Source organism: Protobothrops mucrosquamatus, unplaced genomic scaffold, assembly GCF_001527695.2.
Source record: "Protobothrops mucrosquamatus isolate PMUCROS unplaced genomic scaffold, P.Mucros_1.0 scaffold_50, whole genome shotgun sequence".
Classification (NCBI taxonomy): Eukaryota; Metazoa; Chordata; class Lepidosauria; order Squamata; family Viperidae; genus Protobothrops; species Protobothrops mucrosquamatus.
In genome coordinates this window covers 1,783,808-1,805,824 of record NW_015386126.1, presented here as the reverse complement: position 1 = coordinate 1,805,824, position 22,017 = coordinate 1,783,808, and the positions used below count along the sequence as shown (strand labels likewise).

The 22,017-nt window shown below is 44.5% G+C and overlaps 1 protein-coding gene across 1 annotated transcript; it reads right to left on the bottom strand.

Annotated features, from left to right (window-relative positions):
• Nucleotides 1–9,015: 9,015 nt before the first annotated feature.
• On the bottom strand, nt 9,016–21,698 carry ARID5A (AT-rich interaction domain 5A). The gene is made up of 6 exons (XM_015811414.1): nt 21,582–21,698; nt 15,084–15,264; nt 14,364–14,416; nt 13,303–13,400; nt 12,435–12,588; nt 9,016–10,780 (listed from the first exon to the last, which is right to left on the bottom strand). Exons 1-6 carry the CDS (start codon nt 21,663–21,665, stop codon nt 9,284–9,286), a joined length of 2,067 nt encoding a protein of 688 aa, XP_015666900.1. The 5' UTR covers nt 21,666–21,698; the 3' UTR covers nt 9,016–9,283.
• Between the last annotated feature and the right edge of the window lie 319 nt (nt 21,699–22,017).

Sequence of the window (22,017 nt, the reverse complement as noted above, 5' to 3'; positions counted from 1 at the left end):
TATCTCATTATAATCCCCCATAGCTACTCTAGGGCAATAGGTGGCCATATCGTCTGGCTAATGAAACTAAATGTCCAGGCCATTGAGAAGTTCAGACATTTGTTCACTTTTCCAATATTGAGCAAGCAGTATTATGTGGAGGCAGTCGTTGGATATAAGACTTTGCACTTGATTTCTCTTACATTCAGCCAGAAATGTTTAGTGAGATTTATTTATTTGTTTGTTTGTTTGTTTGTTTGTTTGTTTGTTTGTTCAATTTATATGTCGCCCATTTCACTGGCGAGTGACCCTCGGTGGCTCGAGATAGCAGATCCTCATGTGCACTATATACATCCGCAGAAACCTTCTGCCTACGTATTTCAGTGAACAGGAACTGTATTTCATGATAATCCACCATAGCTAATCAAGGTCAATATCCGTTGATCTGTTCCTCTCTGGCTAATGATATTAAATTTCCAGGCCATTGAGAAATTCAGCCTCTTGTTTACCTTTCCAATGTTGAGCAAGCACTGTTATACGGTACGAAGAGCCAGGATGGTTAGGTGCAAAAAGGAATAGGGAAACTGAGGCTGGCAGCTCTTTCCTTCCTTTCTCCTGGCCTCTCAGGACTGGGGGACAACTGGGCTCTCATTTTGCCTCTCCTCCTGGGTTTGGCTGCAGGTCTCCAAGAAACTCATAATGCTTGTTGCAATCAAACACAGGGGCATCCAAAATGAATTTTCCTGGATGTCTCAACCTTGAGATTTTTCCATGCTGAGGACTGACCTTAACTTTTTTTCTTCTTCTTTTCTATTTCTTTGATTTAAGATTCAGTAGTGGTTCAGACGCAACTCTAAGATGCAAGATAATGGTACATCTGCCATCATCAATGTGCTGTCCTTCTGGGTGTCTCTTCTGATCTGCTCACATAGAGGAACCTGATTAAATCTCTTACCTATGAATGACTCTGAATAAATCTTTCAAACAAGCATCTTAGTTCTTTTTCTTGTCTTTCCTTGATTAACAACTTGATATTGGTTTTTAATGTCATGGAAATGGTGGAAGTGGAGATGACACAACAGCATTCTTCAACCCATATTTATTCATATGGAGCAACGTAAAATGCATCTGTAGATTGGAACAACAGATATACTTGAGGACTGGAGAGTTTGGTCCATTAATTTGTTCAAATTATGAAACCTATCTTTGCATGAAAAATAAGGGAGGTTGGGTGGATGATAAGAAACCTTCAATATAGTCAATTGCAAATGGCGGCCTTAGTAGGAACTGCTTCCATTCTGTGACGAGATCTGTAATACCATCAAACATCCACATCTGCCTATCCCAGGTCCTTGGGAAGGACTCGATAGGTAGACAAAATGCCAAATCCAGTCTGAACATCTGACTGACTGTGCGATGATCTATCATCATCATCATCATCATCATCATCATCATCATCATCATCATCATCATAAAGTTGGAAGGGACCTTGAAAACAAGGGTTCATGAACATCAACTAGTGGTTAAACGGCATGACCAAAAATCCCTGATCTCAAACCACATTGATAATAAACAACACCAGTTCAAGCTACAAGTATTTTTTATTACACTAAATTCACTGTCCTACTTTAAAAACTAAGATTTACTCTCACTCTTTCCCAGGGACTAAACTGGTTCTGTGCCGGAAGAGCCCCAAGCAAGCCTACGCTCCAAATTGACAATTGCATAGGAAGCAGATAGATAATGGAAAGATAAAAGGGCTGAAGCAACGACCTAGAGCCTTCTCCTCTGGAATGCTTTGATAAGGAATTAGATTGACCTTCCTGCTACCTTTCACGTATGCTTTAACATCCTTACTGATGTTATCAACATTGAGAGTGAATACCAGCACTAAAAGCCATACCATGTGTAATAACGTAAGTCTAGGTAGGCTGAAATTCTCAAGATGGACTCGTACTAGTCTTTGGTCTTAGATGAGCTGACCCAGATGGACCTAATGCAGGAGAACCCCCAGGTGGTGGCTGTGGTCAGTTGTGGGTTGTGTGTCAGCTATGACCCAACTCACCAGTGTGGGGAGGCAGGATATTTTCCCTGTGGGCAGGATTGTGGACATTTTCACAAGCTGGATTTATGCAAATTGCTTTCAGGGTCTACCAAAACTAAAACAGGATTGACAGAAGGTATGCAATGAGGAAAAGCTGCTCAAGGATTAAATCCAGGATCTGATTTGATCTTTGTGATAAGGGTTTGGCTCATTCTGTAACTTTGATAAATATTCAAATCTAGTTCCTGGATCTCAGTAAATCATTACATGCCCTGAAAATCTCCTGTATTCATATATATAGTCAACATTTAGCATGGCTTCTTTGTTCAAAGACTTCTCTATGGTTAGAAAATTATTTCTTGCCTTTAGTTTATTGCATATTAAAGATTTAGGCTGAAATTGTAGATGTCCTATTTTGATGTTTTCCACATGCAAGTCAACTTTCAATAAATCTGTGAATATAAGGTACTCTTCTGTCCTGAAGATCTCAAACAGCTACTCAAAACAGAGACGACATGAGGAGCAGTTGTAGCTCATAATGAACTGTTTAGTTCTATTTGCTTCTGAATCTTCTTGGATAATTTTCTAGACTTCTTTCTGGGCAGAGACAGCATTTAAAAGTGAGAAGGGAAGTCAAGATTATTCTGTGTGGTCTAGATTTAATAATAAGAGCAACGTTGAATGAATGAATGAATTTTATATTTATACCCAATTGGTATTATATGAATTTTTTCTCCTGTTTATACTTGTTCATTAGTCTCGTTTCTCTTTTTAGTTATGCTCAGTTTATTTCAAGCAAGGCCAACTATTTTATTACCATATTTAAATCCCAAGGTGGTTTTGTTCTGTGATTGCTATACATTGAAATATGATATGCAAGATGACTTAGAGGAATGTTGGTATTTATATACAATTTTTTCCCTCCAGTTTATCTTCTTTCAGCAGGGTAAAGTAAAAAAAGTCAAAATGGTGGCCATGATGATCCACACACAACAACATCAGGCATTCCCTGAATGTGGCCTGAGATTGCAGCTTTTCACATTGCCAGTCACTAAACTGAGAGTGTCAGAACCAAACGCTGGGTGGGTAATTGTTTGTCATGAAGGTGAGATAAAAGTGTCAGAAATAATTAAATAAATTAAAGAAGGTTGGAGTAAGCTGTGAGTACCTTTAATGGAGGGTGAGAAGTTTGACAAGCCAATTTCCTTCTTATTTTTCATCCTCCACTGAAGGCCCCAGTGTGAAGACACCACATCTCACGTAGTTTCAATAACCCTGTTGGTTTAGAATAATTCATTCTTTCTTGCCCATTGTTGACATCCTGGTGCCTTATCGGTATCTCTGTTGTCACACAGACCCACTATGAAATCTTAATCACTTAAATTAGGCATATCTACTGGGTGTGGTTAAAACAAAGTCAAGATATTTTTTATTACCTCAGGAGTCAGGAGCCCATTAACCAAATAGCCAGTATAAATGCATTCTTTTCAATGTTCACCCACTGTGTGCTTGCTTACTCCCTTATAATCTTTCCTCTGGATGCAAATACAAACATTAATTTTCCCAGAAGTAAGGTGCGGATTCCAAAGGGCCAGGGAGTGAGAGGAAAGAGCTAAAGGGTTGACACATATTTAATTCCCTTAGCCATTTATCATATGGTTTGGCCTCCACGCCCCTTGTCATCTTTGTTGTTCTTCTCTCCACTGTTTCTTGGGTCTCAACGTTTTTTTTGTAATGTGGCCACCAGAATTGGACGCAGTATTCCAAGTGTGGTCTCACCAATGCTGTATTAGAGTGATTAACTATCACTTCTTGTGATCTTGATGCTATCCCTCTGTTGATTTTCCTTTTTTGGCAGTGCGGCACATTGGTGGCTCGTACTTAAGTGGTGGCCTACCAGGTCATCTAGATATCTCTCATGGGCACCACTGTTGAGTCAAGTGCTGCTTATTTACCTGTGCTTTTGGGTTTTTTTTTTTTACCTAAATGCAGGATTTTACATTTCTCATCACTGAACTGCATCTGGTTGAATAGGGCCTAATGCTCAAGTCTACCAAGATCCTTCTGAGTCTTGAGTCTATCTTCCAAAGGGTTAGCAATTTCCCCCTGCTTGGTATCATCCAGTTTTGGTCACCACGATGTAAAAAAGATGTTGAGACTCTAGAAAGAGTACAGAGAAGAGTAACAAAGATGATTAGGGGACTGGAGGCTAAAACATATAAGGAACGGTTGCTGGAATTGGGTATGTCTAGTTTAATGAAGAGAAGGACGAGGGGGGACATGATAGCAGTCTTCCAGTATCTCAGGGGCTGCCACAAAGAAGAAGCAGTCAAGCTATTCTCCAAAGCGCCCGAAGGCAGGACAAGAAGCAACGGGTGGAAACTCATCAAGGAGAGAAGCAACCTAGAACTAAGGAGAAACTTCCTGACAGTTAGAACAATTAACCAGTGGAACAACCTGCCTCCAGAAGTGGTGAATGCGCCAGCACTGGAAGTTTTTAAGAAGAAACTGGACAGCCATTTGTCAGAAATGGTATAGGGTTTCCTGCCTGAGCAGGGGGTTGGACTAGATGACCTCCAAGGTCCCTTCCAACTTTATCATTATTATTATTATTATTATTATTATCTGCAGATTTGATGAGTTTCCTTTCCGTCCTCTCATCTAGGTCATTTGTGAAGATATTGAAGAGGACCGAGCCTAAGAACCATGAATTATGGTTTTAAAAGTTCCTTTTACGTGATACAGTGGCAGTTCCCTCCTGGCCCAGTGCGCAACCTTCATGTGGCATGTGCCTTCCAGCTATTAAGTCATGCTTGTGCAAAGTGCCCCTCTGGCTGCAAGATGCAACCACCCTGGAATCTCTGGGTCTGGCCTGGAGAGGTGTATACACCATAGGGAGGTGTATAAAAAAGACGACTCCTGCCCTCAAATAGGTATGCACCGCCAGCACACGTTTCAAACTGTAATTAGTTATTTTCTCTTTACCTGCAATTAAGGTTGATGTCAAATGATATGCTAAGCTACCTTGTGTCAATTTTCCTATGAAAAGCAAACAACCCTTGCCAATTCTCACCTGTTGTTTTTCTAGTATTTGTTCCAAAATTGAAATATTTATTCACTCTGTTTGCTTCTTGCTCACACCCGCTTAAATCAGACCGGAAATTCCTAGGCTCCGTTCACATAACACACGTAAGCAAGTTAGCTACAAAACTCTTGCTGTAGATGCATCAGTTGCTAAGCTTGTTTTGTTTTAACATCTGCGTGTCCTTGTCTACCATCCAGGGGTTATTTGGATTTTGGGAGCCCAGATGTGGTAACTGTGATCTTTATGCATGCACGTTGATGCCTGACCTCTCTGAACTCTCAACGCAAAGTTCAACAAACTTACTTCACACGTATTTTCTGTTTTCTGCTCGACCATCTCTAGAAGAAGACACTCATATCTTGGCTGCAAAGATCCTGACAAATACCGGATGGCAGAAGAATGAGACTGAGCATTATAACCATTTATTGCTACCCTTGGTCAGCAGGCCAGATATAGTAGATTTTTTTTCCTGGTTTAATTGCGGCAACGTTCTAAAACTGCTGCTGAGAAACGGGAAATTGTATATGGAAATATTGACATCTTGTGGTGATAGCAGAATCTGCAGGAGGAAGAGAAATCTAGTCTTAACTGGATGAGAGTTTGGAACTTAGCTCAGACTTCTGGTGCTTTCCAAAAGTATTGGGCTTTGAAATACCCAGCATTCCTAACCAATATCACCTTTGAGGAACTCTGGAAATAGTCCCAGAACATCTAGAAAAAGCAACAGATAAGTCAACAGATCCATATGTATGTTCACAATAAGTCCAATGAGGAGGAGAAGGAGATGAGATAGCATAGGTTCTCCTACTTGAGTGGGGGCTGGACTAGAAGACCTCCAAGGTCCCTTCCAGCTCTATTCTATTCAAAGAAGAAGTAGTAGTAGTTGCCAAATGGGCTTGATTTCACAGATGCAGGATATGTCCTCTCCTAGCAGTAAATTCACTTTCTGTGACGGCAGTGCCTGGAGCATTGTGCCAAAAGAGCTGAGTTGACAAATCTGTGATGGGGGTGAGGGGGCCGAATGGCATCCAAGTGGGAGGGAGCGTGACCTTTACACAAAAGACAACGATTGTGTTGGACTTTGCAAACGCTGCATAGGAGCTCTTGGAATCACTGGCTTACTCTTTAAATGCCAGCCGCTTCGGTTCAGGCTCTGCTTCCTGCATTTCATTCCTTTTAGCACCTTCACCTCCCCAGTTTGTCACGGGCCGGACAACTTTTTCGCGGTCTCCGTATTGGTGGATGGCCGATAAATCTTGCTAGATGAGTGTAATGCAAACGACGAGTTCACACGATGGGCTCAGCCAGGTAGATGGAAAAAGCCCATAGCTGGCTCAGGAATTCTGGGAGTTGAAGTCCACGAGTCATAAAAGAGCCAAGGTTGCCTACCCCTGGTCTACGGAGAGTCTCAATCATCCAGGTCATGGCTGTCCCAAAGGTGCTTTTCCAAAAAGCAGCTGGCCTTTCTTGGCTGTTGTTTTTCCCTTGAAAACATTTCACTTCTCATCGAAGAAGCTTCTTCCGTTCAGTTCTTTAGAACTGATGAAGCTTCTTGGATGAGAAGGGAAAAAAACATAGTCCAGTTGCCTTTATATATAAAAAAAAACCCAGCTTTGAGACAACTATGATCTGGATGACTGAGATTCTCCATAGACGTTTTCAAGGAAAAAAGACAAGAAGTCCAGTTGCACCCTTGGGACTTACAACTATAGGTTATCCGGGAAATCAAACAAAACTCCCTAGAACAGGGGTAGGCAACCTTGGCTCTTTTATGACTCGTGGACTTCAATTCCCAGAATTCCTGAGCCAGCTCAGGAATTCTGGGAGTTGAAGTCCAGGAGTCATAAAAGAGCCAAGGTTGCCAACCCCTGACCTAGAAGACAGTGACATATGGCACTACCAAAAGTCAAGGAACATTTCTTACTCCTTAGCATCTTAGGGACTGGACTCTTCATAATCAACTATCAGTCTTAGCTCACTCTGCAACAGGACAGACCTACAGCAGCTGCTCCATCGAGTATTCTGTTTTGATAACAATACCTACATTGCTTACTCCTTGTAGAATCTGACACATCCTTTACTGGAATGTATGTCTGGTTGTAATGTGAAGCTATGCATAGGTCTAAAATTATTCTAAGGTGGGATGGTGGGTGGGGTGAGGAGACAGAAATAATATGAAAGCTGAATGAAAAGTCCTGGCCCCCAATGTTATAACTTGCCACTAGATGGCAGTACTGATACACTAGAAATTCTGATCTAGCTTTTTTTCTCTCCTTCTTTCACTTGGTTTGTGCTTTAAGCAATGTGCTGTGATTGAATTTTTGACTGCTGAATGAATCTCTCCTGTTGAAATTCACCCCTGAGTACTGGCCGTTTAGATGAGCACGGTACGTCGCTGGGCCCAAAAATGTGAAGAGTGAGAACCGGGAAAAGCTGATTTGGTTGATTAAGATCGAAGTCGATGACAACAACTGAAAGTTTCACATGCAAAGAGTTGATGAGCCGATTAATGGTAATTGCTCAAAAAGACATTATTGTCAGCCTTGGCATTTTACAGGAACAGGAACATGTGGTTGCATTACTGATGTTCTTCAAAACTGTTTTCTATGCATAATAAAAGGAGCTGAATTTGTCATGAAATTGTTCTCACACTACCAAAACGGAGGTGAAAAATTTCTCCCCTGTATCGTGATAGCTGATGAAATACGGCTCCTTGTGATTCAGAAATGAAGCGTTATTCCAAATCCCCCCAGCTGGCATCATGCTTAAAGCAGGACTAGAACTCACTGTCTCCCGGTTACCGGCCCAAAGTCACCCACCTGGCTTTCATGCTTAAGGAGGGACTAGAACAGTGGTTCTCAACCTGTGGGTCGGGACCCCATTTGGGGTCAATCGACCATTTCACGGGGGTCGCCAAGCAAGGCTGTCCGCCATTTTTTTTGTCTGCCATTTTTTCCCCCCTTTTCCGGTGGGTGCCTTACCTCCCTTGGGCTGGGCCAGCTGGTGGTCGGCCTGCTCCGTCTCTGCCGCTTGCCAGCTACGCCTCGGCCGGCGCAGGGGGCGGAACCATGCATGCGCTGCACTCCCAGGCAGGGAAAGTCCTCTACTTACGACCGGTTGGGTAGTCCTCGACTTACGACCAGTTTAGTCCTCGACTTACGACCGGTTTAGTCCTCGACTTACAACCGGTTTAGTCCTCAACTTACGACCGGTTGGGGGTCGCGGCATTAAAAAGATTGAGAACCACTGGACTAGAACTCACTGCTTTAACCATTAAACCAAGAATTACTGTTAATGAACTCCCTTCTGTTATTTTATAGTTTTTTTTATATTGAAATACAAGAATATATCGGCAATCGGCGCTCTTTCCTTTTTACAATAAACATATATACCGTGTGTGCATAATTCCAATCAAGATTTTTTTTTTTTTTTTTTTAAAAGCAAAGATGTATCAGGCTGAGTTTCTGATCAACCCAAAGATGGATACCCAGCCCGGCTGCTGAGCCCTCTGTCTAAAGGTAACAGCTCGGAAATCCACCTTTTGCAACTGGCAGCTCTGTCTGGAGAATGCCCATAATGTGCTCTCAAAATTCAAATGTGCCCACATTTTTTTTTTATAAAAAAATGTTGATTGTTCCTGTAACCTACTCTTCAGACTGACGCTCGCTCGTTCTTTCCTATGGGGTTAAGCAACACCTGGAGCTTATATTACACAGGGCTTAGGTCACATCCAGAATGCCACGTGTTGGTCATTAAACCGGGTTTTACTCATTTCCCTCTTCCACCTCTACACCATAGCACGTATGACTCTCTTGAGGACTAGTCCCTTGTATATGCCAGCAGCATTTGAAGCAGCTTATGGAGAACGGGCAAATTAGAAGGAAATTAGGGCCACGCCACGCACAGATATAAATCTCTGTTTATAAGAACTTTGTTCCCTCTAAGGTTTTTTTTTTTTTAAGCGCAAGTTATTTGCATACATGTCAGATACAAAGACAGTTCATCTTTTGACCGGTTTTAAAAAAAAGTCACATGGTCCTGTTTCGTAAGGTCCTAAATAAGAGCTCAAAAAAAGCAGAGGAATCAAAATGTCGAAACGCTGCAGACGTGGGGTTTGCACCTCCCTCGCACGGCTCCCCAAACGTGGCAAGTCTCTGAGGGTCCATGGGGGGGGGCTACAGTTTGTTGTTCCGATGGTAGGCCGGGACATGGGCGGTGGCGTAGGTGGGCTGGCTGTGCCACGTCGACACAGGGTACAGCCGGTGGCGTAGTGCGCTGTCGTAGGAAGTGGGGTAGTGGACGAGGCTGGTGCCCAGAGGCTGACCCAGATCCGAGGCTTGGACGGACGCAGTTAATAGTGGGGTTGGGAAGGCGGGGATAATAAACGGGTTGATGGAGAGAGACTGGATCAGCGAAGGGGCCTGGTCCTTGAGATGTTCTCCTGGGCTGCTGCTAAAGTTAACGGGCAACCTCAGCATGGTGCCCTTGTACATGTCCTGGATCTGAGGCATGTGGGCATGTGGAAACCCAGACCCTGCCACCGTTGCCTTCGGCTTTGCTATCCCTGGCTGCCCGCTGGGGGAGGTTCCCCGATCCAGGCCACTGTTTGGGTCCACCTCCTTGATGAAGGGAGACACCGCCTTGAGCTTCTTGCCATGCAGGAAATAGTCCTCCTCCGAGGCTCTTTTCTTCTGTACGGTGATGCTCGCCTGGCCTGGAGACGCGGACAGCCCTCCGTTCTTGGAGACCTGTGGACTGACCTTTGCCAGGTTGACCACAGGTGGAGCCCAGGAGGATTTGACCGGTTGAAATGGGGGAGAGCCTGCCTTGCTGCTCAGGGTACTAGCCTGGAAGGCAGAAGAGTGCTGATGGTCCACTTTCCAAGGTTGACCTGACTTCCTGCGGAGATCTTCTGGTTGGTCCTCCAAGCTCTCCTGCTTCTTCTGAAACCCAGGTGCCACCAGGGCCTCTTTTCCAGGCTTAGAATAGGCTGGAGAAGTCACAGGGAGGTCCTTCAAGCTGGGATAATATTCCACCGGTCCTCGAAGGCCGCTGATGGGTTTCAAGATGGTGCTGCTGGAGGTGTGGAAATAGCCATGAAAGGCAGGTGGCCCAGTAGTCAGGTGAGCTCCAGAGCTTTCTTCCTCGGCATTCAGGGACCCTGCTCCCTCCTTGAACCCTGGAGGGGCCTTCATCAAACCTTTATTGGCTTTTCCAACCTGGGAAGGACCTGGAGGACTGCTGGAGCCGTTCACCTCCGCTCCTGTCTTTGGGGCCTCTTTCTGGGGACGACCAACCTCGGAGTCCAAGCCTGACATTTCCCGGATCCTGATCTTCTTGTATTCAGGACAGTGGCTGAGATGCTTCTTCTCATGAGCATACAAACATTCATCCTGGCTCACCTGCGCCAGCAGCTTCTTCTTCGCCAAGGGAGACATGATGCCATTGTTCCCCTTGAAGTAGAAGCTGGAGAAGAGACGGGTGTAGGCTTCGGAGCAGCCGTGGGATCGACAGTTCCCAAGGCAGCTGCCGGTGGGCTGAGTCTCGGCTATCTCTCGGCTGTTCGGAAGGGAGAGGCGCCCCTCGGTTTGATCCCGGGACTGATTCGGCTCAGTGCCATTGGGAGGTTTGCAGATCAAAGCAACATCCGGCCTCACTTTCTCTGGCAAACTCTGCAATTAAAGGAGAATATTTAATTGACAAAGGGAGATAAGATGGGAGGTCCAGAAGGTCCTTCTACGCATCTGCAAAATGCAAATAAGCAGAAGTCTTCATCGCTCAAGGTTCAGCTGAGGTATAAACTTACCTCCTCTTTCAAGACAGAATTGTTAGTTCTCAGTAACAACAAGACAACATACTTTTTTCACTCCTGTAGAATTTGTTGGCCTTTTTTTTTATATATAAGGGGAAGGTATTGTTGTTGTTTTAAAATGCTTGCAGACCATAGGGTAAGTGTAGGAGATGAACAGACTGAGACCAAGGGAGGGGTCAAGCGCGTCATCAGTTTGGAATCCCTTGGTGGCCACAAGAGATCCAAGTCCTTGAAGTCTATTGACTCTTATCTACCATCAATTTGCTTTGACTGTTAGTAGTTCAGATTCATGCAATAAGCTAGCATGGATTAAATTTGTACTCATTTGGACAACCTGGTTCCTAATTTCTTGCACATGTAGTTAGCCTTTGACTGACCTTGCCTTGGTTTGGAAGGGAACCTGGGATGGTTCTAGTTAGTAGTTGGATGGAACACCACCAGGAGATCTCCATAGTTTGGCTAAACAGGGATTTTTTTTTAAAAAGCAGAAGGTGGCAAGGATTTCGATTCTGTTACAAGGAAATTATGTGGTTGAGTCTCCGAAGTAGCAGGAGATGAACTCAACTTGAAGAAGGCTTTCCTTCTTATGCCCGTGAGAGACTGGATGCCCCTATTTTAAGGGAAGCCCTGCCAAAACCTCAGCAGAAGATGGCAACCTTGCCAATCAGTTAGTTTGCCCCTGAATTGAAAGAGCCCCGTTGCGAGAAGGGCTCCCAGTTCCATGGGCTGCCCACATCTGCCCTTAAGTAACCTTTAGGCTGATTTTGAACACTTCTGGGAGAATCGAGCTAGGGAATCCTGGCTCTTTTTCACTTGAGAGTTGTCTTTAATTACAGAGTTCATTGGCTGTCAAGTACCAGACCTGGCAAATTGTTTTTTTTTAGCAGATTAATTGCAAGGATTCCTAGGAGATAGCCAACAGGCTGTCGTGTTTTATTTTGTTTACGTTTTTAAATTCTTTTGATTAGTATTATATTGTATAAGCCATCTAGAGTCCATTGGAGTAACAAATACCTATTGTGAATAATTATAATTAGGATTATGATTAGGTGTCTAGGGAAGGAAAGGGCGCATCAGCCCCAAGAATCACTAAGCGTAATTATCCCTCGGTGCCCTTCTCCGAGTCGCCCCAGAGGGCAGCCAGCCCCAAGAAATATTCAAATCCAAGGCTGGCAAACCATAAACCAGGTTTTGTCAAATGGATACTTTCCCGATGCACTGGGCCTCCAGCAGGAGGTAAACCCAACACAGCTTGGGTGAAATCAGTCCACGAAAGAGAAAAAAAATTCCTATTTTCTTGCGCAAATCTCAAATCCTCTCTACAGCTGGGTCAACAGACTCTGCAAAAAATATGTGCTGGTAGCACACACCATGGTGATCAGCCTCTCGACTGTTTTGACATGCTCCTGGTTGTCTGCCTCCGGGTAACACATACCTTGTATGGGTTGCCCACCCTACATTGTTGAGCATGCAAGAAAGCAACATTTGAGGGGGGGAAAAAGTGGTCTCCTTACTGGATCTCTCATCTTCTCTTTCTTCGTTCTCTTCTTCTCCACCATGTGATCCCCCTTCGGCTCCTTGGAGATCTTGTACTGTTTTCGAGGCTTGATTGGGGGCAGCGGCTTGTCATCCTCCCCTTTCAGGTGTCGGACGTACGGCAGGACCAGCCTGCAAAGCAGATGTTGGGGAAGGAGAAATTATGGCCATGCTCTAGATGTGTTCAAGCAACAGGAGGCCCAGAATTCATCATAAAGCCTTTTTTTCTCTCCTCTCCCCTAAAAGTTCACACCAATAGGATTTTATGAAGACCTTGCTGGTTGTGGAAAGGATGGAGATGTCATCCTTTCCTCAACTTGCCAGCCCTTAAGACACTAAGACCAACATCTGGAATGGTCAGTGGGAATGGCCTTGGGGGAACAGAAGGAAGAGACATAGACAAGAAAACAGAGAAGGGGGAGCTGAATCTGCAGAAGGAATCGGGAATCTGGCAAACGTCTCAGAAAGGGATCCTCCCTGATTTCTTGGATGTAAAGGTAAGGGGAAAGAGATGTAAGATTTTGTTAATGTAACCTTACACCTAATGAGAAGGAAGGAGTCACTGGAGAAGAGCCTCATGCTGGGAAAGATTGAGGGCAATAGAAGAAGGGGATGACAGAGAAGGAGGTGGCTGGATGGAGTCACTGAACCAGTAGGCATGAGCTTAAACGGACTCCAGAAGATGGTAGAGGACAGGAAGGCCTGGAGGAACGTTGTCCATGGGGTCGCGATGGGACGGACACGACTTCGCAACTAACAACAACAACAAACCTTCCAATAAAGCTACAGCTAATACTTCTGGGGGCGCTTCCTCTTGTAAGAAAAGGGGACGGATGTGAGCAATACCTCTCGTAATGTCGCCGGGTGCAAGTGGCAGCACTGGTACTTCCTGGGCTGCCTCCCAACATGTCGTAAACATTTTTCCAAAGACGTCTTCCGGTGACCTGAAACAAAGGTGAAATAAAAGTCATTCTCGGTTCTTTTTCGCTTTCTAGTCTGGTCTGCTCTCCTGGGATTTCTTGGTGGTCTCCTTTTCAAGTCCTAGCTAGATCCAACGCAAATCAGGTTTTTGGATCAGCCATAGCCAAGTAGGGACCAGTCAATTGTGGAGGTTTCTCTCCCTCAGTCAAGCTTGACTCCCTGTGCCCTCGTGGACTTGTTCAACGGAATTTACTTTAACATGTAGAACAGGGGTCTTCAAACTTGGCCCTTTTATGACTTGTGGACTTCAACTCCCAGAATTCCTCTTCTGGGAGTTGAAGTCCACAAGTCATAAAAGGGCCAAGTTTGAAGACACCTGTCTTAAATCTAGCAAACAAAATGGAGGCTGGCTGAGGAATTCTGGGAGTTGAAGTCCACAAGTCATAAAAGGGCCAAGTTTGAAGACCCCTGTCTTAAATCTAACAAACAAAATGGAGGCTGGCTGAGGAATTCTGGGAGTTGAAGTCCTCAAGTCATAAAAGGGCCAGGTTTGAAGACCCCTGAGCTAGACATACCCAGTTCCTGCAACCGTTCATCATTGTAACTTCCAGATCGCTCATCGTCTTTGTTGCTCTTCTCTGCGCACTTTCTAGCACCTCAATTTTTGCTCTTCTTTTGGAATAGTTTACTTTCCCACCCTGTTTTTTGTGGTCCTTAAGATTTAAACCTAAAATTTAAATCTATGATCTAACCACGTTGAGTGGATATTTCCAGATCAACTAAGGTCAGTGGACAGGTGATCTGAAATAGCAGCGGATGCCAAATCTGGGTCCTAAGTCCCTTTTTCGGAGTCAGTTGTAACTTGGAACAGTCAGTAAGCAAGCAGTCATAAGTTGAGGACTTAAGAATCATGTCGTGCTCTGCCAAGAATTCCTCAAGACATTTCACCCCTGCTTTTCCAAGCAGTGAATTTGATTTACTCTTACCAGTTCGTAGGCGCCAAGTTTTTCCACAGCTTTGTAGATTTTAAACAGATTAACTATTAAAAAGAAAAGAGAAAAAGAGAGAAAGATCAGATAACAGCCAAAAATCAGAGAAGAGATAATGTATGGCTTGAGCTACAACTTTTCATTTGTGAACTACCTGGAGTAGTATAAAAACCTGTCCTGAAAGTCTTTACTCTGTAGAATTGAGAACTGGGTACTGATGCAACCCCACTTGTTGAAAATCGGCATTGCTTCTACAGTATTTTATCACAACGGATTAGCTTATGCTTCAAATAGCTAATTGTTGATGGGGAGTCCAAAAGATGATGACAGACAGACAAATCTTATAGATTCTGCAGCGTATCCTCACATATTTAGCAAGTGTTTCTTTTGATTTCTTTCATATTGTGCACACCATGCTCCAAGTTTGGAAATTTTTATTAGGAATAACATTGGTCCAACAATTGCAAATGTTTCGTTGGCTTTAACAGAAATTATTTCATGAGGATTGTGGTTTACAGGCTTTGCAAACACAACCAAGCTTTGTTGACCTAGGCTTGGGATAAGAACTGTTGTGCAAATGCAGCCACAGACACCCTGAATTTGTGTGATATAACGGGTTGCCTGAGGAAAGGACAAGGTACACAAGAAACATGGATGCACACACACACACACACACACACACACACACACTTTTGGAAAAGGCAGCCAAGAACATACTTTGCTTGAAGCCAAGGTGAGGCACCCTCTCAATTGGCGTATGACGCTCTTTCATGAACTTGTAGAGGTTGACCAGGAACGTCTGCTCCTCTTCCTTCTCACCGCTCAGCATCTCCTCATCTCCCGAATCCTCTTCAAGAGGTTTCTGCTCAGCTTCATCCTGCTTGACAGCTGGAGATACCTGAGCGAGGAAGGGCAATCAGTCAGAGGCAATTGTTTACTACTAACCACCAGAGAGAAGACAAGAAGGGACAGTGAGAAATTGAGGAAGCTCAACAGCATCTCATCTCCTCCTGGCCCCAGGTTCTGCCCACAACGCAACGGATGGAGCCTCCAGAAAGACTCACCAAACATCAAGATTCACCTTCTCCCAAAGATCGCTACTTATTTTCTCACAGTACTGCTTAAAACAACCCCAGACTGCAGAGCTGGGAAAGACCATTTTTTCTACCTAACATGAGAGAAGCCTTTCTCAACTTAACTCCATTGACTTTGCTTGTCAGAAGGTCACAAAAAATGTGATCACACGACCCCGGGACACGGCAACCATCATAAATATGAGACAGTTGCCAGGCGTCCACATTTTGATCACGTGACCCTGAGGATGCTCCAACGGTCATATAAGTGTGAAAAACGGTCATAAGTCCCTTTTTTCAGTGCCACTGTAACTTTGAACAGGCACTAAACAAATGGTTCTAAGTCAAGGACTATCTGCCATGTCTACAAATTCAATCAAATCTCCAAGTATTCCATCTTTTTTTTTGCAATTCCTTTAGAATAATACTGCTTTTTTTTTAAAGATACTGAAACCCAGTCAGGAGGTTTTGATTATTCTGAAGGGGGAATTGCAAAAGATTTCATATTTGTCTCGTTTGCAATTAAAACAGGCAGCTTGCATGATTCATTATTTTTTCCACTGACCAAATTCCTTTACACTTTCATCTTTGTGAAAACCAATATTAATAATGAAGCAATAGTAAAACCAGAATGTCATCCTTGTGATCCAAGAGAACTGGAGACTTTCAATTCTGCAGGCACACTTGCGTTCCCAAGAGCCTGGATGAAACTTGAACCTTGGGGAGTGAAAGTGAGATTGGACTATGGAGAAACAGAAATTCCAGGTTCCTAGCTGAATAATATTTTAATTAGGGCCAACGAAATGAAGTACAAAACAGAGGATAGGAATGGACAACTTTTGATGAGTTGCATTTGAAAAAATTGTTCTGGCAGAAGGATTACAGGAAGTCAAGTAAAGATGCAAAGTAGGGTCAACTAAGGTTTCAGCTTAGTTGCAGGGCTCAAAGCAGCTATTTTTCTTTTTCTATTTCCCATTTAAAACTTGAGGGAAACCATATCACAGTTTTTTGGCTGGGACTGAGGGGGGCGGGAATCAGCAGCCTGGTTGGGGAACGGAGTCTCTGGAAGAGGAGCAGAAATCTGCTTCATACCAAGTTTAAGACTGGGAACCAGCAACCGGTCAGGCGACATGTCTTGTAAAATGTAAACTACATTTCAGCAAAACACTGGCGTTCCATTAAAAAGGACTGACGTTGTAGAACATAGAATCCTAGAGTTGGAGGGACCTTGGAGGTCTCAAGGCAGGAGACCTTATTACCATTTTAGACCAATGCTTGTGTAGTCCCTTCTTTCCATTGCTTGTAGCCACACAGCAAGGCGTTCTTGGCTTCAGAGCCTTCCTCAATGACCAAGGACATAGGATGCTCTCAGGACGATTCCTACTGACAAGTTGATTTAGCATTTCGGAATTTTCTAGCCCCCAAGACCGAGAGAGACGCCTGACGAGTGAAGTTGGGACAGACTTCATGCAAAGCAGATGCTCTGTCACTCAGCTACGGCTCTGCCCCCACAGCCGTACTCCAAGCGTGATCCAATGCCAAAAATCATTTTATAACCCAAACAGCTTCAAAGGGCTGGTTTGTGATCCAGCTCCTTTCTTCTTTTTAAATTGGCTTCTTCCGAGACCCGAATCATTTGCTCTAGTGGAAACAGAAAACAGATGGGACCCTGTTTTGCTTTGGAACAGCTGCAGAAGCCGGAGCTCCAGAATTCATGACCTCCAACCCCGGCGTCAATTAGCGGGATCCAGGAACAACGAGGCGCACTGTTCCCAGGAGAGAAAAGCAAGGGTTATAACAGAAGTTGAGCGAAGTCCACAAGCCATGTTCTTTTTCTTCGGCTTCACATAGATCGGCGTGACTCTATCTCCTCCTGTGTGCTTTGGTTTAGCTCGCTGGAAACACGCAGCCATTCTTGGTTGATTAACAACGGAGATGACTGGAAGCCAACGAGCTGTTTCTTGGCTTAAACATTTGCTTTCACATTACTTCTTACAACTTCTGAACAGCCTCCACCCATTTGGGCTTTAGACCGTGACCATTTCTGACGCATCCGTCCTCAACCTGCTATTTAAAGGCTGGAGCAACCATCTGAACTTAATGTACTCCTGTCCTAGTATGTTCTGAGAAGCCAGCCAACTGTAAATTGCTCAACAAACCAGGATGCAGAGGATACAGCCGTTGAAAATAGCAACAGCACTTAGACATATACCGCTTCATAGTGCTTTACAGCCCTCTCTTAAGTGGTTTTCAGATTCAGCCTGTTGCCCCCAACAATCCGGGTCCTCGTTTTACCCACCACCTCGGAAGAATGGAAGGTTGAGTCAACCTTGAGCCGGTCAGGATCGAACTCCTGGCAGTGGGCAGAGTTAGCCTGCAATACTGCAGTCTCACCACTGCGCCACCATGGCTCCTAGGACCTTAGACGTCACCTAGTCCAACTGCCTACTCAATGCAGGAATCCCCTTCATCACAAACAATTTAACGCAATCTGAGAACCATTTGGCACTGCTCCAACGCGTGTCTAACAAGTGCAGAAATGTGTGAATGCCCTTTGGCTTGGTGTAGCATTTTGGAGTCCACCCTTCAGAAATGAGCTGGACTAAGGGCCATTTGAATGGGGAGAGGGATTCAGAAGTTCAGCCAGGGTGTCCATGGGGAGGGGACCGAAAAAAAATCAAGAGGGCAGGCACTTTGATTGGACAGCCCCCAACTGCATTCTTGACCTCTGCTACCTACCCTGAATGACTTGAAATTTCTGCAAGCTTTCTAAGACCTTCGGTTTGTTCCTAGAGTATCCATGTGTGTACACACACACACACACACACACAAACACACCCATAAACTGCTAAGCAATGTCAGTCTCAGCTACATTGTGCAGATTTGGTTGGCTACAACCAAAATATTTTCAAAACAGGGAAAACATGATTTCCCCAAACCCCTCCACCCTGTTAAAATTTAGCAGCAATACGTATCATCAAAATACAGGTTGTCCTCAACTTACAACCTACAATTGAGCCCAAAATTTCCATTGCTAAGCAAGACAGTTGTTAAATGTGCTTGGCCCCAGTTTACAACCTTGCTTGCCACTGCAGTTGTTAAATTGTTAAGTGAATCTGGCTTTCCCGCTGAGTGCGCTTGTCAGAAGGTGGCAAAAGATGATCCCATGTCCGGGGGACGCTGCAACCGTCATAAATATGAGTCAGTTGCCAAGCATCTGAATTTTGATCATGTGACCGTGGGGATGCTACAAACGGTTGTAAGTGTGAAAAACGGTCGTGAGTCAATGTTTTTCACTGCCGCCGTAACTTTGAACGGTCACTAAAAGAACTGTTGTAAGTTAAGGACTATCTGCATGGAGTGATCAATCCCCTCTAAAGAAAATTATCCAAGTGCGTGGTTCCTCTTCAGCCCTGATTTGGGGATTGTTGGATGGCAGCTTCGGGGCTGCCAATCCCGGGAGGAGAAAGAGGAGCAGGAGGGAAGAGGGAAGGGGCGTTTTCCCAGGCCAAGCTGGGCGCCCCTTCCTCAACGCAAGGACGGGTCCTGAATCGGGTCCATTTCTCCTCCTCTGAGCCCCCCCCATAGCACAGCTGTTCCTCCCCCCCTCCCACCCCACAGAGCTGTTTTGTGTTGGGAGGCAACTGAAGAGCTCCAAAGCTTAACCAGCTCCTTCGTTCAGCACAGAGCGTCTCCTGCTTACAGCCGGCAGGCAGCCGTCCAACTTGGTCAGAGTGCTGAGATGTGTGAGAACACAAGAGGCTGTTTCCAGGAAAACACAGCGACACCAATTCTCGCTCTCACACGCCCTCCCTCGCTCCCTCGGCTAAAAATGCTTTGCATTTGTTTGTTCTAAATTTTCCAGGAGTTAGAAAACTTGCTGCTATTTTGGGGCGGGGGACGGGGGGGGGAGTGAGAAGGAGGGAAGGCAGCTGCTTCGTTCTCACCGGTTCTGCTTCGCTCTATTCTTTTCGCCATTCACAAGAGGATTATTTTAGCTGCCAGGCTATTTATGGGACTGGTTCTCTTTTTAAAAGCAGCCTCCTCCGAAGCAGAGAAATCAAAATACACCTTTCAAGGACAGATTTTCCCTCTCGATGAGATGAGCCTGTGGCTCGCCCAGATTCTGTACAACAGAGTCAGTCCGTAGAAAGAGCAATAGTATGCAGACTTATATACCGCTTCATAGAGCTCTTCAGTCCTCTCTAAGCAGTTTACAGAGTCAGCATATTGCTCCCCCAACGATCTGGGTCCTCATTTTACCGACCTCGGGAGGGTGGAAGGCTGAGTCAATCTACAGCCCCATCAGGATCGAACTCCTGGCAGTGGGCAGAGTTAGCCTGCAATACTCCATTCTAACCACTGTGCCACCAGGGGACATTCCTGAATTATATGTATTATAGTTTGTTCCAGAGCAGGGCAGCAGCATTGTGGGCTCTCAGCCGTTCCCCACTGAAAGAGCTTTGCCTTCGTTCTGGCACGGCCTGTCCTGATTCTGTTCAGATGGCTCCATATTTTGGGGGGCAACTGCATTCCCAGAAGTGTTTTGTTGCATCTGCGTGAACTGTTTGGTTGTGGTTATTAAAAATCACCCATCTTAATCGCCATTCTTCCACAGAAGAGAGAGGCCAGAAAAATCAATATGGTGGGCACAACCATGAAATCAAAGCGCCAGCCTTTTTTAGAGATTAACCCCGACTGCTCTTTAGAAGGCCAGATCCTGAAGTTGAAACTCAAGTCCTTTGGCCACCTCATGAGAAGGAAGGACTCACTGGAGAAGAGCCTAATGCTGGGAAAGATTGAGGGCAATAGAAGAAGGGGACAACAGAGAACGAGGTGGCTGGATGGAGTCACTGAAGCAGTAGGCCTGAGCTTCAATGGACTCCAGAAGATGGTAGAAGACAGGAAGACCTGGAGGAACGTTGTCCATGGGGTCGCGATGGGTCGGACACGATTTCACAATTAATAACAACAGATAATATGGAATGGGATTTTGATCACTTTTTTTTTGAGCCCCTTTATCGAGGTGCCTCCAGGGCTGAATTTGGGTATCTGCTTCTGTTGTCTTGAAACTTCATTTCACTGGAAATCTGCGCCAGCTGAATTGAAATGAATGAAATGAGCTACGCCATTTCCGAAGGCCGACTCATTTACTGCAGATTTGCTGCAGAGACCAACGTGGTAAGAGAGGAAATGAAGAGTTCCCCCAGTACAAAAACCGTTTCTCAGGAAAAAGAATGATTTCTTGGCAACAGAAAACTCATTTCAAGTTTCAGTGCACAACACACGCAACATGCAAGGCCCTTGCATTTTCAATTTCTTTCTGAATTTCACTCTTATTTGGAAATCAATTTTTCTCCTCCATTTCTCAGATAAATTTTATATCTTGTTCAAAACAAACAAAAAAACCGACTATCAATTCGGTTATTTCTAAATAGAAAAAAAAAATTGGCAGTGTCACAAATTTGCAAACAATACTAGGAATTATCAATACTTAATTATCGCATATTCTTCTACCTAAACTCAAAAAGATGAAGTACAACATTTTGATTTGTTTATTCACTTTGCTTCTGGGCCTCCTATTCCCAAGGTCTTTTTGTAAGCATAAAAATACCTCTAGAAATATTTATAGGCATAAAAACAAAGCAATTAAAACCAACAGCTAGCGTACCTGGCTGAGGAATTCTGGGAGTTGAAGTCCACAAGTCATAAAAGGGCCAAGTTTGAAGACCCCTGGTTTGGCATTTCTCAGCCTCAACAAGTTTGAGATGTGTGGACTTCAGCTTCCAGAATTCCCTAGCCTACATGCATGGACTTCAACTCCCATAATTCCCTAGCCACTATGCTAGGGATTTCTGGAAGTTGAAGTCTACACATCTTAAAGTTGCTGAAGTTGAGACATGCTACCTTAGATAACCACACTGCAAAGGTTCGTGCTACACTAAACCATGGTTTGTTTAAACAATAGCAAGCTAACTCAGCCACAATGGCTAACTTCATACAACACGCTACATCTGAATGAAATAAACCACCTTAGGTCTTAATCTCACAGGTGAACTCAGTCAAGGAGATTACATTTTTTTGACTTTCCATTTGGTTTATTACAGTTAAAAATTACCCTAGCTCTGTTCTCCATACTCACCACTTGTTCCAGCTTCTCCAGGTTGTCCAGATGCTCTTCCTCTGGGGTCACACCTGGCATCTCCTGGAATTCACTGTCAGCCATGGGAACGCTCTTCTTTTTCCGTTTCCCTTTAAGACTGGGTGCTGCATAAAGACAAGAAAGCCACTGAACTTCAAAGACGTGGAACACAGGAGTCGCCACCTCTGGTCTCCAGCCCAGACCTGCAATCAGTGATCAGCTCCCTATTTGGGCCCTTCTCTGATCCGTTGGGGAAAGGCCACCATTTTGTAGAAATGCTCTTGCTTGTCCCCATATTCCACTTTGAGTTCCCCTCTTGAACAGAACCAGATGTCAAGGGAAGCGAAGGTCCTCTATTAGGATCCTGAAGAGCCAGTCCTCTCTGGAGTAGAGAGGGCCAACCACAGCCAAGGTCTCAAATCATTTGCTAGCTACG

Bases quoted from the DNA above. Each gene is read 5' to 3' on its own strand.
- ARID5A (XM_015811414.1), bottom strand. From the start codon at position 21,665: ATGGCTGACAGTGAATTCCAGGAGATGCCAGGTGTGACCCCAGAGGAA. The intron at 14,417-15,083 runs GTATGTTCTTGG...TCTTTTTAATAG, and splicing joins TCACCTTGGCTTCAAGCAAA to TTAATCTGTTTAAAATCTAC. The intron at 10,781-12,434 runs GTAAGGAGACCA...CTTTAATTGCAG, and splicing joins AAGAGAAGATGAGAGATCCA to AGTTTGCCAGAGAAAGTGAG.